The sequence below is a fragment of the Artibeus jamaicensis genome, unplaced genomic scaffold (genome assembly GCF_021234435.1).
Source record: "Artibeus jamaicensis isolate MK-2021 breed Jamaican fruit bat unplaced genomic scaffold, CSHL_Jam_final scaffold_833, whole genome shotgun sequence".
NCBI classification, from domain to species: Eukaryota; Metazoa; Chordata; class Mammalia; order Chiroptera; family Phyllostomidae; genus Artibeus; species Artibeus jamaicensis.
The window spans coordinates 4,859,335-4,878,355 of NW_026522056.1; the positions used below are offsets into that span (position 1 = coordinate 4,859,335).

General features: G+C 38.8%; 1 protein-coding gene across 1 annotated transcript in view; it reads right to left on the bottom strand.

Moving 5' to 3' along the window:
• HOOK3 (hook microtubule tethering protein 3) overlaps positions 1-19,021 on the bottom strand; it is an 86,841-nt gene that overhangs the window by 67,321 nt on the left and 499 nt on the right. Inside the window, exons 2-5 of the mRNA XM_037164184.2 lie at positions 13,739-13,824; positions 5,136-5,208; positions 3,428-3,478; positions 1,750-1,882 (exon numbers count right to left, since the gene is read on the bottom strand). Coding sequence (XP_037020079.1) covers positions 1,750-1,882; positions 3,428-3,478; positions 5,136-5,208; positions 13,739-13,824 — 343 coding nt within the window. The remainder of the gene's footprint in view (positions 1-1,749; positions 1,883-3,427; positions 3,479-5,135; positions 5,209-13,738; positions 13,825-19,021) is intronic.

The following is a 19,021-nucleotide window of genomic DNA, read 5'->3' on the forward strand; positions in this document are numbered from 1 at the left end:
CTCAGTGGACTGAATGCAGACCTGTGAACCAAAAGGTCACTGGTTCAATTCCCAGTCAGTGCATGTGCCTGAGTTGCCGGGTAGGTCCCCAATGGGGGAGGGGGTTTATGACTGATATATCTCTTGCACATCAGTGTTTCTCTCTCTCTCTTTCTAAATTTAAATAAATAAAAATCTTCAAAAAGAAGCTATTATCTGAATTCAATGAACTACATTAAATAACATCTCATCCACCTTTCAAAATCAAAGCAACTACTTAGATATTTAATGTCTTGAATACTATTTATAGCAATCTTCTAATCTTTGACAAAAACTTGTGAGGCATTTCAGTAATACACAAAAATCAAAATGTAGATAATTCTCTATTTTAATTCATGAGTTAAACTAAATAAACAAGCTAAAATTTCCTGTAAGAGCGCAGCATGCTAAAATATCAAAGACATAGGGCTACAGAGAAATACGTTGTTAGAAAAAATTCCTGAATCAGAAACCAATAAAACTAGTCAGAGCTTTAAAAAAAAATGTTGACTGCTATTAAACTTAGCATGCCCAAAAAAAGCATAACAGCAAGTTAATAAAGATCTGTTTTGTATTACTAGAGGTGGGGTACGACAAAGAAGAGAAACACTTTTGGGCTTGAAAAAAAATCCATCTCCTTCAAAGGTCACGGAAATAGAAATAACACACTGTCATCCTCAGTTAGAATAGTCCCTACCTATCTTTGTCCTGCTTCATCTCCCTTCATCCTCCTCACTATTCCCTAATTATTGTTGGTTTCCAATCCCTCAAAGGTAACTTAGGTCGTTCTGACCCTCAGTTTCCAATACTCGGATTACTCGTAACCCATATTCGCCGTATCTCTGCTTAAATAACTTCCCTGACCCAAGCCCAGACTGTCCCCCACTGTGCTTTACCTTCACAGCACTCGCCACCGCTCAGACTACCTGGCTCTGTGCAGCCCTGTGCACTGCCCACTACCTCCATGCGTGTACACGTTCCAGGAGGGCAGGTACCACGCCTGCCTTGTCTGACATGGCGTTCCTAGCCCCAGCATAATGCATAAGTTCAGCAAATATTTGTGAAGTAAATCCTTCATCTTGCCATCTAAATTATCTAATTTTAAGTCCCAAAAGACTAACTGATCCAGTAGATCATTATTTATATTAATTAATTAATGCAGCTGGATCTTACCCAATTAAAAGTAAATTTCATTTCATTGGTGTAGTTAGAAATAATCTACTTAAAGAATTATGTAGTCTTGCTGAAATGGAAAGCATATCATCATAATCAAATTTATCCTAATGTGTAAAAACCCTTCTAAGCTTGAAACCAACAAAATCAGAAAAAATGTCATTTTTTTAGGACAGCCTTTCAAAGATGTTATTGTCTATAACTGGTGATTTATAAATAAAACATACAACACATATCACTTTTGAATATACTACTGAATATATATTAAATAGATATTTATGAACACATTTACATATTACATATCTTTATATATTTTATGTTACTATATATCACTTTCTTATTTTTTAATTGATTTTTACAGAGAGTGTAAGGAAGGGGAGGGCATCGATTTGTTGTTCCACTCACTGATGCGCTCACTGGCTGATTCCTGTACGTGCCCTGACCAGGGACTGAACACACCACCTTGGTTGTATTGGGACAATGCTCTAACCAACTGAGCCACCTGGCCAGGGCTTTTGTTATTATTTTAAATGCATACACTAACTTCAGATAAATTACCTTGCTTCTGTTCACAGTTCACAGCGCAGCCTAAAATGAGCTGAAGCATCCTTCCGAGCTCTGCAGCATCAGAATGCTCCCCAATAAGGTTCACATCAGGAAGGGTAAAGTCATTAATTTGCTGTCCTAAAACCTGAATGGAGATAAAAGGATTAGAATTGCATTTACATGCACTCGTTTATATGAACAAATATAGTATCTGACAGAGACTAAACTGTCAGCAACAGAAACTCACTGCTAAGGACAGAACTGTCATGTCAATCTCACTCCCAATTTCTATTTTTACCCCTCAGAAACCTAGGTAATAACTATCCTGATTCAAGCCAGGCCCTAATCTGGTATGCGGTATGTACACATAGCAAAGAAAGTGAGTACTACTGACCCCTCCATCACCCCCAGAGAAACTGGATGTGTATTCTCTGAAGTGGAGCCAGTGAGGTTCTAAACTAGGGCACCAGAAAGGGCAGAGATGAAATACAGGTTTATGTCCCCAATGGTAAGAGTCTTCCTAGCCATCTTCACTCCATCTGACTCCAAAATGCTGATAGCAAGACACCTATATCAGCAAGGAGAACGGAAGTTTACTTTATGGGGAAATTGAGTGGCCCAAATGAAATGACTTACAATGCAGACAAATGGGTAAGTCTCTGACTGATAACCGTACCGGGAAAAATGACAATCCTAAAAGTGCAGAAGCAGGACGAATGGGGCTGCAGTGTCTGGGTTAGGGGAGAGCAGTGTAAGAAGAAGTCAGAGGGGTCATGCAGAACCTGGAGACTCATGTACGGAGGGTTTGATTCTAAAAATGCAATAGGAAACCATGGAAGACTTAGAGGAGACTGACACAATCAAATTTATATTTTTAGAAACCATCATAGTTTTATAGCCAAGAAAAGTCTGCATGTGGGCAAGAGTAAAGTCAGGGGCACCAGTTTGACCACTCTAGTAATCTAAGCAAGTGCTAATAATGATGGCTTGGTGCAGGGCGGTGGCAACAGAGATGGAGAAAGGTCTAATTTGGAGGTTTAACTAATAGGTCTTGCTGATGACAGCAAAAGAAGGAAAGGACTATAGGGTGATGTGCAGGTCTTGGGCTTGAGCAGTAGGGTGGATGGCAGGGTCACAGACTGTGATGATGAAGGTAGATGATTTGATTTAAGTATAGATGTAGGTATAAATGCACATTAAGCTTGTGGGGAAAAAAACCAGTAAGAAAATCACATAGGTTTCTAGGTTGTGCTGTGTACACTAGAAATCTGAAGTAAAACTAGTCCCACGGCTTGATTTTTCCTCTAGCAATGTCTTGACTGTTCTGATGCAGACTCAGAGGCCAATGAGCTAATCAAGGGATGGAGGTTTGCTAAGAAATGAAATGGAAGTAGGCCAGGGAGTTGACTATAATGATGCATGGACCCTAAACTATACTCACAAGTAAAGAACGAAAGGAGAGAATTCACAGATACAGAAAGTAAAGTTTAACATAAATTAGTGTTTATCTGCAAACTACCCACGTTACAGTGGAAGATGGCTGTGTGAGCCAACATCCTGTACAATGGAAGACAAATGGATTATTAATTTTTAGGTAACTATTCCTTTATATGAAACTATTGTAAAATATTATAAAATTAAACTATCCCATAGTAGTATTCCCAAGTAGAATGAGAAAAAAAGTCCTTACTTCATGATTATAATCCAGGATTCCTTTTAAAATTTTCTTTAGATTGCTTATCTGTTCAGAGAGAGAAAACAACTGGGTAAAAGATGAATACAGATCAAAGTATAGTTTAACAAAAAATTTCTAAATCAACTAATCAAATCAGTTAATCATAAAGTAAACGTAGAAAATAAATTCAACAGCATGTCTGAATTACCATCATTACCAAAAAAGGACTCTCTATGGTCTACTTTACTTTATCTAATATACTTATGTAAGAAGTTAAGCTTCCAGTAATGTTAAATTTTTAATATTATGACCACTGACAAAAATTGGAAGGTAACTAAGTAAGATATAATAGGAAGATTATTCAGATTTTCTGCAGCTAAAGAAAAAAATGTACCATCCTTAATGAAGACTCGAGTTCAGTGCTATTTTCCTTAAAATAAAAGTAAGTAATATATAAACAGCACTGAAAAAAGTAGAGTTGCATCTTATATAGAGGTTAAGTTCTAAGGTTAAAAGCATTAAGCAAAAATTATAGTCAAAATTATCCTTGGAAACCTCTTAACGTTACCTATAACATATGTCCCCAAATTCCTCCACCATCAGAAAAGATTGCTCTTTCTTCAACTGAGCACCAAAGTAAATATTTAAGACCCATAACATTTAAAAAAAACTATTATATCGTGAAATGCCAGTGTAACGGTCTGCACTGCCACACACCTGTAGTGTAAGGAGCAACCTAGAAACAGACAGGAGAGGCCAACGCACAGATGTCTCCCAACACCCACTCACTCCAGAGAATTGGTTCACTGGCCATATGCTATCCCGGTAAAACACAGGCAGAATCACTGGCATTATTTATCCTAAGCCATTATTTTTTTTAGGCCCAACTCATACGGCTGCATTTGTGTGAAATTAAATGTGCACAGAAAATGATCCTGTTGATCATCTACCTTGCTGATCCCAGCCCATGTTAGTAGCTGAAGAGTCCTAGGACAGAAGACAGTGGAGCCTGTAGCCATCAAATAAAAGAGGCTGAATCACAGCAGTGCAATCCAGTGGTTAATCAGAGACATATTTATTTCTTAAGGGAAAAAAGAACTGAAAACTTGATTTAAAAAAAATTCATAAACGAATGTTTATACTTATAGAAAAATTTGGAAATATGGAAAATATATATAATATACTTTACTGCCTTTATTCTAATATGTTATTTTTTTCATATTTGAACACGTAAAATGAGAATGCCTTAAAATTTAATGTGTTCATCTAAAGTGGTAGTTTATTTCCCAATATTTCCTCATTATTAATAACACTAGCATTGAACATAACACATGCCATGAACTAACTACCTTAGGTATTTTATATACATTAACTCATTTCTTTCTATGAGGTGGATTCTATGACAATCCTTGTGTCACACACAGGGAAAGCAAGGCACAGAAGGGCTGAAGGACGTTCCCGCAGACAGTCAACGGCAAAGCTGTGAGAGGGACACAGGCACCCTGGCTCAGGAGTCCAGGCCCTCAGTCCCTGGGCTTCCCTAAGTGACATGCTATCTGGGGGAGCAGTTACAGGTCACCTCCAGCCTTCAATTCTAGATGATTGTGCTATGGACTGTCTAAGTTTCTAAAGCTCACAGGACACATGTGATCAAAAATCGACAAATATTACACACACAGAAATAAAAGATTGATTTACAGATAGAAAAATAAAAAAATAATACCTTTAGCCTCCAATTATCTCCCACTTCTGTTTTGATTCTGTTTAGCCAATTTTCATCAAAATATGCAGGATCTCTACAAATAAGAAAAAGGTGGCATATTAAGATCGTGTAGCTATCAAGCAATTTGCTTGGTAAGAAAGAAAATTGAAACCCATCCCATTTCACCACTTAATTGCAACATAAAAATGAATTTGCCAAATAACATCCACTGGATAACTCAATACATGAAACTAGGTATCATTACCGATTTTCCTAAAATCAATGTTACTAGCTCATTAAAATGCATACGCATTTTATCAGAAAACAAACTAAAAGATGAAAAATAATCATAGAGTTAATATATTTTAAAAACAAATGACAAGTACACTAACTTGGAATTAACATATCAACTTTTATAGATACCATGTTAATACATGAAAATTCTAAATAGACATAATTTTAAACAAAGGAAATACATTATGAAGGTTAAAAAATTTTTTCAAGTCCTGGATGGTGTAGCTCAGTGGATTGAGTGTGGGCCTGCAAACCACACGATCGCGGTTTGATTCCCAGTCAGGGCACATGCCTGGGTTGCAGGCCAGTTCCCAGCATGGGACTCACGAGAGGCAACCATACATTGATATTTCTCTCCTTCTCTCCTTCCCTTCCCCTCTAAAAATAAATAAATAAAATCTTAAAAAATTTTTTTCAGTTACTATTTCAATGGCCTTCATCATTTATTACTTCAAATATCACCAATACTATTTATAAAGTGTTGATTTTTCAAAATACAAAACTGAGAATCTATTTTCTCAGATATAACATTGGACATTAGACAAAGTTGGACACCACTTCTGTTCGCAAAAGGCTTAAAATGTAACAAAACAATGGTGTGGACATACTGAAAAAAGGATGCAACCTGAATATACTTATGGTTATTTTTCTTAGGAACATATCCTAAAATCTATAAACACTAGAAAGAAAAAACAAAACTTTTTAGCCCAGCATAATCTTCATTTCAAAGGTTCTGAAACCAAACTCTTAAGAAATTATTTGTTCAACATCACAGAATGTCTGTATTCTCATTCACTGCAGCCCAATACCTCACGTCTCACATAGCAGGTTTTGTGTATTTGCAAACTGAAATACATTTGGAAAGAGACTGCATGTTCACTTAGTAAGCGTCCAATCTACTACTTAGAATATACCAAGAATATAGCAAGAATAGGCATCTACAGCCTTCTTATAGTCAGTGTGCCTTTTCCTAGTAACAAACGTTGACTCACTAAGCAGAAATCTAGCCACAACTGTTTGGATAAGTAGTTACAATTTCGGCAATGTTTTGTAAGTAGCCCTTAATTGATGCTCTCAGGCTAAGATAAAACAACATAAAAGTAATTTCCTCCAAAATCTCAATAGATTATAGCTCTGCACAGATATGGAAATAACAACTGATGTTACTGGGAGTGTTCTCCATGAGTAAGAAACTAAACATAGCTTACTATGTCCCAACTCTTGCTTAAAAAAAAAAGAGAAACTTACAAAATCATTTCCTTAGATTTTTCCAGTAACATCACACTTGGCTGTAACTTATGTACCAGTCGCAGTCATAGCTCAAGCTAAAGGATAAAGCCATTCAATTTTATCCTTAATGTAATTCCAGAAATATAATGTCTGACTCAACTGCCTTCACAGAAGGAAAGAAAGAAATTTTATGTCTACTGTTAAAATTATTTAAGTACTGTAAAGTTCTTATTGGACTCCCCCAAATTAAGATTGGGTCCAAAACAAACACTGTATTTGGATTTCATTCCTTAATATGACATTTCTATTAGCAAACCTTAGTATTTCTACAGATATTTTGTTTCTTACACCTACTTTCTAATAATTTTTTAAAAATATAAAAAATATTTTGGTCCCCTGCCATTAAATATTTACTGGAGAGTTAGCTATACCCAAGGGAAATGGAAGCATATGTCTACACAGACAAAGATTTGTACACTGGTGTTCACAGCAGCTTTATTTGTAATAGGCCAAAACGAACCGCCCAGATGCTCATCACCAGATGAATACATGAGTAGGTTATGCGGCAGCCAATCAACACAACACGCACACAGTGAATGCAGGCAGAAACAGGAACAGATCCCAGAATAATTGTGCTTCATGAAAGAAGCCACATCTCTTCCCTCAGAAAAATAAAACAGACATGGCTAGTGTGGCTCAGTGGATTGAGTGCTGGCTTGCAAACCAAAGGGTCACTGGTTCAATTCCCAGTGGGGGCACAAGCCTGGGTTGCATGCCAGGTCCCCAGTTGGGGATGTGCGAGAGGCAACAGAATAAATGTATGTCTCGCGCATCAATGTTTCTCTCCCTCTCTTTCCCCCTCCCTTCCCCTCTATCAAAAAATAAAACCTAAAAAACAAAAAAATGTATTGTCCATCAATATAAATTTCTAGAAAATGCAAATGAATCTACAGGGATGGAAAGCAAACCAGTGGTCGCCTGAAACTGGGAAACGGGTGGCAGGAAAAAGGGACTGAAAGACTTGTTTAAGTGACTGACATGCTCATTATCTTGACTGGTGAAATGTATCAAATTCTATTCTTTAAAAACGTGTGATTTGTTGTATGCCAATTTCATCTCAATAACGCTGTGGAGAAAGAGGGTAGGAAGTGCTACAAGAAATGAGCTACCAAGCCACAAAAACAGGGAAGAACCTTAAATGTAATGTGGCCAAGTAAAAAATAAGCTGATAAAGAAAATTCTGCACGTCCTAAATTAAATCACAGCAGGCCAGAGGGCAGAAGGAAAAGACGAGGCGGGGTTACCAGGTAACAACTGCAGTGCAAGATCAAGAAAAGACTGCTCGTACCTCTTAGTGTGTGCTGGAATTGTTCAATTAACTTCCAGGTGGCTGTTTCTCTCTTCTTTAAGTTTAATCTTTCTTGGTGTTTTTCCCCCCATTACCACTAAAACCCCCCTCTCCCCAGCAATCACCACGAGGTGGCTATTTCTAAAAAGGGAGACTGGCCGGATGCCACTGACCCCAGGAGGCTCAACTTCTGGTTTTCCACGTGAGCTGTATGGACGCTGCTGAACGGGCCCTGCCTCAGCTTCTCCCACTCCCCTTATCTACAGCTAATGTAATTGCTTTTGGAACAGCTCACACCTTTCTCCGCCCTACCTGATGTATAAAAATGCTTGCAAAACTCTGGTTGAGGGATATGCTGAGGGATATGTTATATTTTCTACCTAGCCACGCTGCTGGTAGTCCTCTAGACTCCATATACCAAGACCGGCCTTCCTTTTTGCTAGCAGTAGTCTAATAAACCCTGTCTTTTAAAAAGACACCATGTCACACCTGTCAGAATGGCTACTCTGGGGGTGGAAATGCGAGGGAAGTAGTGAGGGAGGCGGGGAGGGATGGGTGGGTAGCCTGGGATGGGAGTAAAAGACAGACAGCTGTACTTGAACAACAATGAAAATAAAATTTAAAAAAATAATGACTATTCTCAATCAGTCAACAAACAACAAGTACTGACGAGGATGTAGAGAAAGGGGAATCCTTGTGCACTGTTGGTGGGGGTGCAGCCACTATGGAAAGCAGTGTGGAGTTATCTCACAAAATTAAAACTGGAACTTCCTCATGACCCAGCAATTCCAGTTCTGAGAATTTATCTAAAGAAACGCAAAGCAGTAATTCAGAAGTATATATGCACCCCTATGTTCACTGCAGTGTTATTTACAATTGCCATGATTCGGAAGCAGCCCAAGTAAGTGTCTACCACTAGATAAGTGGATACAATGGCTGCTGCACACTTACACAATGAAATACTACTTGGCCATAAAAAGAAGAAAATTTTACCCTCTGTGACAGTACAGATGGACCTGTAGAATATTAGCTACGTGAAACAGGCCAGGCAGAGAATAAGTACCATATGGTTTCACTCATATGGTGAATCTAATGAACAAACTGAACTAACAAGCAAAGTAGAAACAATCAGAGAGAGAAGGCTGACAGTCCCCCCTGAGTGGGGGAGGCGAAGGGATTGAGCCAAAAAGAAAAAAGAGAACCCATGGACGCAGACAACAAAGAGATGACTGCTGGGGCGGGTGGGGACAGTGGGGAGTGGGGGTGGATGAGGTGGAAGAAGGTACAGGGGTACAAAAACAGTAATGAAAAAAATACATAAAAAATAAAGACTTTCAGTCGTGGAAGTTAAAATTTTTGTTTAACAAAGCCAATCTGGAAAAGGCTATATGGACTGTATGATCCCAACTGCAGAGCATTCTGGAAAAGGCAAGACTATGCAGACAGTAAAGAGAACAGTGACTCAGTGACTGGCAAGGAGCCAAGGAAGGAGCGACGATTAGGCGGAACAAAGGCGATGTTTAGGGTAGTAAAGCTAATCTGTGACTTACTATCATGGTGGATACATGTCATTATATATTTGTCAAAACCCACAAAATGTAAAGCGCAGAATGAGCTCCGAATTAGGGACGGGGGTGGCAATGATGTGTCACTCAGCTGGGGATGCTGATAGTGGGGAACGCTGTGTGTGTGGTGGGGCAGGAAATACGTGGAAACTTGTCGTAATTTCCACTCAATTTGTAAGTCTTTTTATTGTAGTAAAATCTATCACTTAAACCACTTTTAAGTCCAGTGGCCTTAAGTATGTTCACACTGCTGTCTACCTCCAGAACCTTCTCATCCAAACTCTTCCACTGAATTTTGCTGTGAAACTAACACTGCTCTAAAACAACAGTCTATTAATTGAAAAAGTGAGGGGGACATGAACAGAGAGAGAGAAGACAACAGAATTTGGGAAGCTGGAAAGCAGAGGAACAGAAAATGCCTCTAAAAACTAGAGAAAAAATAAGTTATACTAGCAATAAGCTTACTTGGATCTGTTCAGATTTGATAAAATTTCTACTAAGATTACAAAAATGTATAGTTTTTCACTTATCAACTCAGTCAAAATGAAATGATTTGTTATTTCTAGTAAAACTCTCTTCTTGGCTGACTTTCCTCACACCTTTCTGTTCCGTCTGTGAGTTAACGTTTTAATCAACAATTAAATGCTAAAGTTCTTCAAGACTCAGGCTGTGCAATTTTTCTTCTTACCCCATACTCTTCCTTGAGTGACTTAATCCACACTTACAGCTTCAATGAAAAAATTCGTCAACTGGTTACCTCCAGTTTCAGACTCCTCTTCCGAACTCTAGGCCTCTAGGCCTGTATGGTTAACTGCTAACTTCGCATCTTCTCTTAATGTCTCAGAAGCACTAACAGTCAATGTTCCTTCCCAACCCGAACCCATGATACATCCAAAGGAGATCTCCTTTGCATCAGATCCCCTTTCAGTGTCCCCACATCAGTGGTTTGCACCCTCTTCTGTGTATTCGCTTAAGTTGGAAACTTAAGTCAATTTTGATAACTACCTTTTACTAACTACCCCATATCAATCATTAAAATTTGATTTATTATACCATTTTGAGTCTATCCACTTATCTTGATCTCCTTTGCCACCTCCTCATCATTTCCCTTCTGAGTTATTACAAATTTCTTTAAAATTAATCATCTGTGGTTATTATTGTTTCTTCCAATTCATTTTATACCTGTAGCCAAACAATTTTCTAAATATAAATCTATGTTCACCCCTCTCCCAAAATAAAACCCCTCCATTGCTTCTCATGGCCCTTGGAATAAAGACACAAGTCCTACGTGGTTTGGCTCCGCCCACCTCTCAACCCACAGCTCTCCCTCTCCTCTCTAGCCACTTGGACCCTCTTTCTTTCTGTGGTGGTGTTCACCATATACCATCAGCCTATAAGGCCTCTATGTATGCTCTTCCCTGTGCTAAGAAACCTGTTTCCAAGGATCCTTCAGATCCAATACATCTTTACCTACTCAGGTAGAATGTTCATGACTTCCTTGTCTAAGTTAATTATGCCTCTTAAACAAACTTTCATAACGCTACATATTCCTCCTCTGAAGAACTTGTTATAGTAGCCATTTTGTTTTCATGGTTATTTAAAATCTGTTTTTTCCCAGGTTATAAACTCTGATGGCAATTACCCTGTGAGTTGTTGCTTATCTTTGCATCACCAGTGCTTGACCCAAGTAGCCGTTCAATAAATATCAAACTGACAACAGAGGAACTGAACTTCTGGAGAAGGTGAATATACTACAGAATTACTTAAAATAGATGATATGCAGCAGTATGAACGAATCTCACATATACTGAGTGAAAGAAGTCAGTATACACTGCATGATTCAATTTATAAAATATTCAAGAACAGGAAAAACTAATGATGTAGAAGTCACAAGCATCTTTGAGGCAAGAAATATTGATTAGGGAGGGCCATGAAATGAATCTTGGTGCTAAAAATGTTATATTTCAATCTGGGTGGCGGTTACATGGATGCATGTATAGATATACATATACATACAATATTCATAGATATACAAACACAAACTCATCACTTTTTAGGTAGGCTTTTCTGTATGTGTTGTATCTCAACAAAAGGGAAACAAGAAAGCATTTTGGAAAAAAAGTTAAAAATCTAAGTACTGATGAGAAATATGCCCACAAGACTTCGGTAAATTAAGGTAACCATTTTGTAGAATACAAGTTTCTTTTGATCTTCATTGGTAAATTGATATAGTCTTTCTTCTGGTTTCTTCAAGTAAGAAATCCTACCCAAACTAATTTAAGTGACAAACTCATTTACTGACACATACTTGGTAGGCTCACTTATATACATCTACATGCCCACAAATAAATTTTATTAAGAACTTCAGCCCTGGCTGGTATGGCTCAGTAGACTGAGTGCCAGTCTGCAAACCAAAGGGTCGCCAGTTTGATTCCCAGTCAGGGCACATGCCTGGGTTGTGGGCCAGGTCCCCAGTAGTGGGCATGTGAGAGGCAACCACACGATGATATTTCTCTCCCTCTATTTCTCCCTCCTTTCTCCTCTCTAAAGATAAATAAATTAAAAAATTAAGTTAAAAAAAAGAACTTCAGTGAAACTCTCTGGGCCATTCAAAGGCTAAAAGTCATTAGGGCACCACTCAGAAGTGACCATGACAATCATGAGATCACTCTGGTCAGGTTCAAATGAGCCTTCTTGAGCTCTATCAAGAAGTCTGTATGCCTGTATACCTGGAAAGAGGTGCCATATAAGTCACAGAAGAAAGCAATGGCAAGCTATAGTTTTTAAGCATGAGCCCCCAATGCTACAGGCACACAAATTCTCTGAAACGCAGGCATTTGAATTGCTTCTCAGATGGGCAACTGTAAAGAGCCTACTGTAAGGTGAGCAACAGCGAGAATTAATGATGGCAATGATTCTCAATAGAAGAGCAGGAAATCCTTGCTAGTTATATGCAAATCTTTTAATATTGTCAGGCTGAAAAGGGTTCAGGGCTTCAGAAGACAAAAGTATCTCCCAAATTGCATGAAGCCCAATAAATTCTGTTTTTGTTTTTGTTTTTGTTTTAAGATTTTACTTATTTTTACAGAAAGGGGAGGGCAAGGAGAAAGAGAGGGACCATCAATGTGTGGTTGCCTCTTGTGTGCCCCCTACTGAGGATATGGCCTGCAACCCAGGCATGTGCCCTGATTGGGAACCGAACTGAGCATAGGGGAATGGTTGTCAATTATTTTACATGGGTGCTTAGAGAAAAACTCACTGTTACATTTCAGTATTTTTACTAGGAGTAAGCCTCTTAGCGTCTTCTAGGAGGCTTATAAACTGAAAGGTTGCCAGTTCGATTCCCAGTTGGCATATGCCTGGGCTACAGGCCAGGACCCTGGTTGGAGGGTGCAAGAGGCAATGATCAATGTTTTTCTCTCACACATCAATGTTTCTCTCCCTCTCTTTCTCCTTCCCTTCCCCTCTCCCTAAAAAGAAAAAATAAATAAAAATTTAAAAATCTTAAGAGAAATTACTAATATTTGACCATTTTTTTAATCTACAAAAAAGGTCATTTTCATATGGTTCGGCCGAACACCAGGCACTGCCCTGCCTCTATGCGAAGCTTAGGTGCTTTGACAGGACAGAAAACAAAAACACACCCCGCCTCCATGCAAAGCTTAACGAGTACACGTGTTTGTGGGGTGTGGGCGGCAGGGGCAGCAGCAAATGAGCCAACAAGAGAATATATGGCATATAAGACAGTGTTAACATACTTTGCAAAAGAATACAAATGGTTAAAAGGGATACGGAGCATAGGGGACTGGTTATCCATTATTTTATATGGGTAGTTACAAAACACTCACTGTTACACTTTAGCATTATTACTCAGAGTAAGCCTCCTAGATCTTCTACGATAGCAAAATCTGGTTACTAATATGAAAATTTCTGTCAAAAATATGCTAAAAAACATAAGAACAAATAACTCTGCTAAAACCATTGGACTATTACAGCCCTAATTATCTTGCAGCCAGTCAATCTGTACCTAAACAAGTACATGCCATCAAAATTATCACTCCTGCTTACAGTTCTTGTATTATGTGCAACATACATTTCATATAAGCACTTAACTTTTTGCCCGTGTTTTAATCTAATCAAATATCCATGTAAAATGACATACAAAATAAAAAGCAATTTATTCTTACATTTTTTGAAGAACCTGGGCCATCACAACCCCACTCGTTAAATCTTCCACGGTCTGGCATGGTGCATCCACATTAAATGTCTGGATCTGAAGGGGAAAAAAGATTCCATGGTTAACTATTACAAAAGATTTCTTAGGCTTCTTTTTGTGAGCACCAGCTCTTGGGAGTTGTAATAAGTCTTAAAATGCAGAGAGTTGGAAATATTTTCCCTTACAGGAAATTTACTTTAGGTTAATATAATTTTTTCCCTTTGGCAAAAGAGAAATTGTAAAGGACACTGGGTGACTTCCCAGCATCCATTCTATTCACAGATGATCAATCTAAGATAGTTATGGTGCCTTCATCCCATCTATCAGTGACTGACTTGAGGATGCATAGGGCAAAGACCATTTGGACCAAAGAGATGCAAGAGAATGCATACTTGAACTTCTGGGAAAGGAGGGGCGATCTCCTCTTGAAGTGAATCAACATGCTGCCTCAATTGCCACTAGCAGTCTCCTGATGACTACTAAGGGAACCACCTTTGGATGAGGCCAATGCAGTGGAATGCAGAGAAAGGCAGAGAAAGACTAAGTTCTGGAGACCCAAACCGATCCACTAAATTTAAAACCTTGAAGCCCCTTGTTATGTTAGATAAATCTCTTGCTTAAGTCTGGCCAGCTTGAGGCTTCTTTTACTCAAAGCCAAACATAACTATACAAATGTAAAAGTCACATTATGGTTAGGTTAGATATTTAATTCACTTTGATTTTAAATGCATTCTGAATTAGAACTAACTCTGTATGGTCAACATGACGTGGCCAAAAAGCAGCCGAAATTATTTCCATGAGTAAAATAACACAGCTGAGCCAGCAATGATTATACCCAGCAGTGCAAGCAGGACTCAGAAGGAAATAAATCACTGAGGACAGACAGATGCAGGCCATGCTCTCATACAGTTTATAGGTCAGTAAAATGAAAGGGTATCACAGGAAATGTAAACAGCAAGCACAAACATGAGAAGTTAGAGTAGGATACAATCTAGGAATGAAAAGCAGCTTGGTATGAATTGGGGGTGGGGTGGGGAGGCAGAGACTGGAGATGGAACAGAAAAAAAGAATAAAATGGTTAAAGACAGAGTTAAAGACAAAGCATGATTGTGCAAAACCTCATAAGCGATGTCAGGACATTATCCTAAAAGCAATGGGAGTTGGCAGGAGAGTGAGGCCATGTAATCTACAATGTACAGGGGTGGGCAAAAGTAGGTTTACAGTTGTGAGTGTGTAAAACACAGCTTATTTTTGTATGATTATTAATTATTGTATTATTTTCCATGTGAGCAACTGCAAACATACTTTGCCCACCCCTGTATAAAGACCATACTGATTCTGGTGAGAATCAGTATCATCATTAAAGGAATTCTTGCTGTTGCTCACCTTGCAGTGACCTTGGAAATATTGGGACTAACACTCAGGTGACCATCTGTCTTCACACACATTTTTTTATTGATTGGATTATACATCTATGAGATATTTCAGGATAGCAGTACAATAAAATTTAAAGATAATCACACCTAACTGCATTAAGGCATAACTTTTACCTGAAGGCTCATAACCTCTTTTTTAATTCCAAGAAGCCATTTTTACCCCACCCAACCTCCACACCACCCTCCCTCACAAAAGCACGAGAAGAGTAAAGCGGGCGATCACTTGGATTTAGTATTCCTAAAGCAGTGGTTCTCAACCAGAGGCAACGTTACTCCCCACGACACATTTTTGGTTGTAACAACTGGGTGGGTGCTAATGGTATTGAGTAGATAGAAGCCAGGGGTGCCACAGTGCACAGGCAGGGCCTACACCGAAGTATGATCTGGCCCGAAATGTCAACAGTGCTAAGGTTAACGAACCCTTCAGTGGAGCAGTGGTTCTCAAAGTATGGTGTCCCCGGGCCACTAACAATAGCGTCACCTAGAAACTTGTTAGAAATGCAGAATATCAGGCCCCAGCCCAGACTTACTGAATTATAAACTCTGGACATGAAAAACTCAGTATTTTCATGAGCCCTCCAATGCTGCTGATCAATAGTAAAGCACAAGAACCCCTTCTTAGTAACCTTAATTATGTTATATTCTCCCTTTATTAAAAATAATTTAAAGCTTTAAAAAATATGTGCTTTAACTATTATACATCTGATTTCTTTATTTGTCTATTAGAGGACAAAAAGGATCAGAGAATGGACTTAAAGTACAGATAATGGAAAGGGGAACACATCACCATAAAAACCCTACCCTCCCTAATTTTACACACTCATGTGCATCTTACAGGCTGCTAAGTAAGTAGTATGAAAACTTTAAGGATATGTTAATGTGACCAGGTTTCCTAGAAGAAATGTACTGGCCTGTGTGACGACAATTCTTTTTCCACTCAGCTTCTTGACATTAACTGGTAACCTTCCCAGATTTTTCCTGGCTTTTCAGTCTTTATAACCTAGGAAAAAGCACTCTTTTCATGTACAACCCAAGAAATTAGGCTGACAGGTGTACTAGGCAGGGCAGATTTTTCTAACAGGTAAGAACCATTTTTGACTCACAGGGTGGGGAGAGGAGGTAGAGTGGAAATTTTCAAGCACGTCTGGCTGAACTTGCTTGAAGCATGAACTTTGATATGGAATTTAAGTTTAAGATGTTTTCCATTAGTAGAGTGATACTTTTTTCTTTTTCTTTTTGTGGTCCAAAGGACAGTTTATTTAAAACAAAGGTGACAGGTGTAGGAAGAAGGGATACTTGTCTTTTCATGAGTATTCGTCTTTCAACAAAAATTGGAAACATCTGGCTCTTGGGCTAGCAGCTCTCTGATATGACAGCAATTTATTTAGCATTTAGGGCAAAGAGATGTTCCATAGAAATGAATTCTACATAGGTGACTAAGAGTCATTCCATTAAGTGTGAGCCTTTATTATTTTTACTAATTCTACTGGAAGGACTTCTAAAATGTACTATAACCTCTAACCTCAAACTAAATGCTATATATTTAAAATAAACTTTTACTTGAGATTCAGGATCATAATGGAGGTTCTTAAAGTTATCTAAGACTCTCAGCTCATCGACTGAATCACCCAGACTAAACTTTGATTTCTTGCATCTTCTATGTTACGGACAGCTGTATGTATTTTGCTGAATAGTGCAGTTACCCTCTAACTTGCTGTGTGCAAAGAAACCACACAACTTGGCTGTAAGTTTATGTAAAATAAATTATTCTAAATCGGAGACTTGTCTTTGGAGTGTACTGCATACACTTTTCCCTTCCATTTAATTTTAAGATTCTGTTCAGCATTAATCTGGCCTCCAGACAGGACGGGAGCTACGAGCTTCAATGTACATGTTCAGTTACCGTAAACATTTTACACATAAGCACTTATTTTGCTTTTTATAATGAAAACTAAAAGAGAACAAACATAGCATTTCAACTCAACTTTGTTTTGAAACATGTCAGTGTATAATGTTTTAAAATGTTTCCAAATCTTAGAACTGTACATCTTTGTATGAACTCTGTTCTCCAGTTTTGTCCCTGATAATTTCTAACCTTATCTTTTCCAGAAATTGTCCTTGATGAGCCTTCCAGTGGCATTTCAAAAAGGCTTTTCTTTTTGCCACATTCCCTGACCTCTCTGCACAGCTGATAACCTGGATTACCTGTTTTGACATTTTACCAGATTCTAAATAGATGCTCTGGCATTGTGCTTCTGTTAGCGGCCCTTCAAACTTCCCTGTGTTCTTCCTCTATTATTTTTATTAGCATTTCTCACTCAAATAACTGCACTATCTTTTAGCAGATGGCTTTGAAATACACCTCTTTGTTTCCATGACTCCTCTTTCTAGACTTGAAACAATGTAGCCCTACTTCCAATTCAATTAGCTTCCTCATCTTTGCCCTCTTGCCTCTTTTTCTAGCATGGAGGGGCCTCTACTTTGTACAGACTCAAAAAACGCACATCTTAAGATCCTTAATCTTCTGTTTACAACCTCTGCCAAACCTGTTCCTTCCACCATATCAAAGAATGTGGTAATTCTTTCTTTTATCTCTCCTCTGCCTAGTCAAACCCTGGCCCCATTGTGCTGCTTATCACTCTTTCTCTCCTCTAAAATACAGCAGTGAAACCCATCTCCCTGCCTGCAGTTGGAACACATTACAACTGTAAGCTGTATGTTAAATTATTGCAAACAATCTGAAATCCCAAGAATGGCCCAATATAAAAGCTCATGAGTATTATCAACCTCTGCCACTGTATGTATTGTTTTAGAAGATATAGTTTGATTCATGACAGAAGCCGAGTTACAAAAATATACTATTTTCATTACGTTTGTTACAATAATAACTTTGTATTAGCTTTGTAATAACTTCTCTAACTTTCCCACCAAAATGCCAACACAGGACAGTGACATCTATACTCCAGGCATCTGAACTTGTATCAAGGAACCGCTAAGAGAATTTCTTTGACATTTGTATTTTACCTTTAACGTTAATACAAATGAGGTAGCCACCTCCATAAACATACAAGTGTTTTATTCTAGAAATTACATTTAACATTTTTAGAAATGAATAAAACGAATGCTCCCGAGAGAAGGGGTTTATCCGTGGCTCTGAAGACCCCTACACACACCAGGAACTGACACCACAGTGAGAAACACACAGAGGTGTATAGGTCCAGCCCTTGAAGGGGTTGCTCAAGGCACGAACGGGGCCATCAGAATCGAACACATACTTATTTAAAACGTGAGGACTTTAATAAGCCTTTAGTAATTCCACATTAGAATCCCACAACGCTGCCCCTGAAATGTCGAGTTCCATGGCTGATTCCCAAATACCTTCCAGATTTTTTATCTGTACTACCTTTAATAGGCACCTCCACACCGCTTGCTTTCTAATCGCTAAAATGCATCTAGCATTTTAAATGGTGTTTCTGGGTGTCTTATTGTATTTTTCCTACCCTCCCTTAAAAGTACCTATTTTTCTAGTGGGCCGGCTCAGCCCTTAAAGGGCCGCGCTCTACCACCCGAGAACCACACAACAAAGGCGAGGAGCGTCGTAACCAGGGGTCCGGAGTGCCTCTATCGGCTGTCCCCGAGGCAGAGGGAAGCAACGCTTCGGTGTCCCCAGGAGCGCGAGAGTGAAGCGCCAGCACCTCATCACCTGCAAACAACCTTAATTACAGTGCCGCCTGCACCCCATCATTAGCCTCCACCGGGCCAACACCTCAAGCCCGGCAAGTCTCCCTCAGACCCCGGGCTGAACCTCCCGCGCCCGG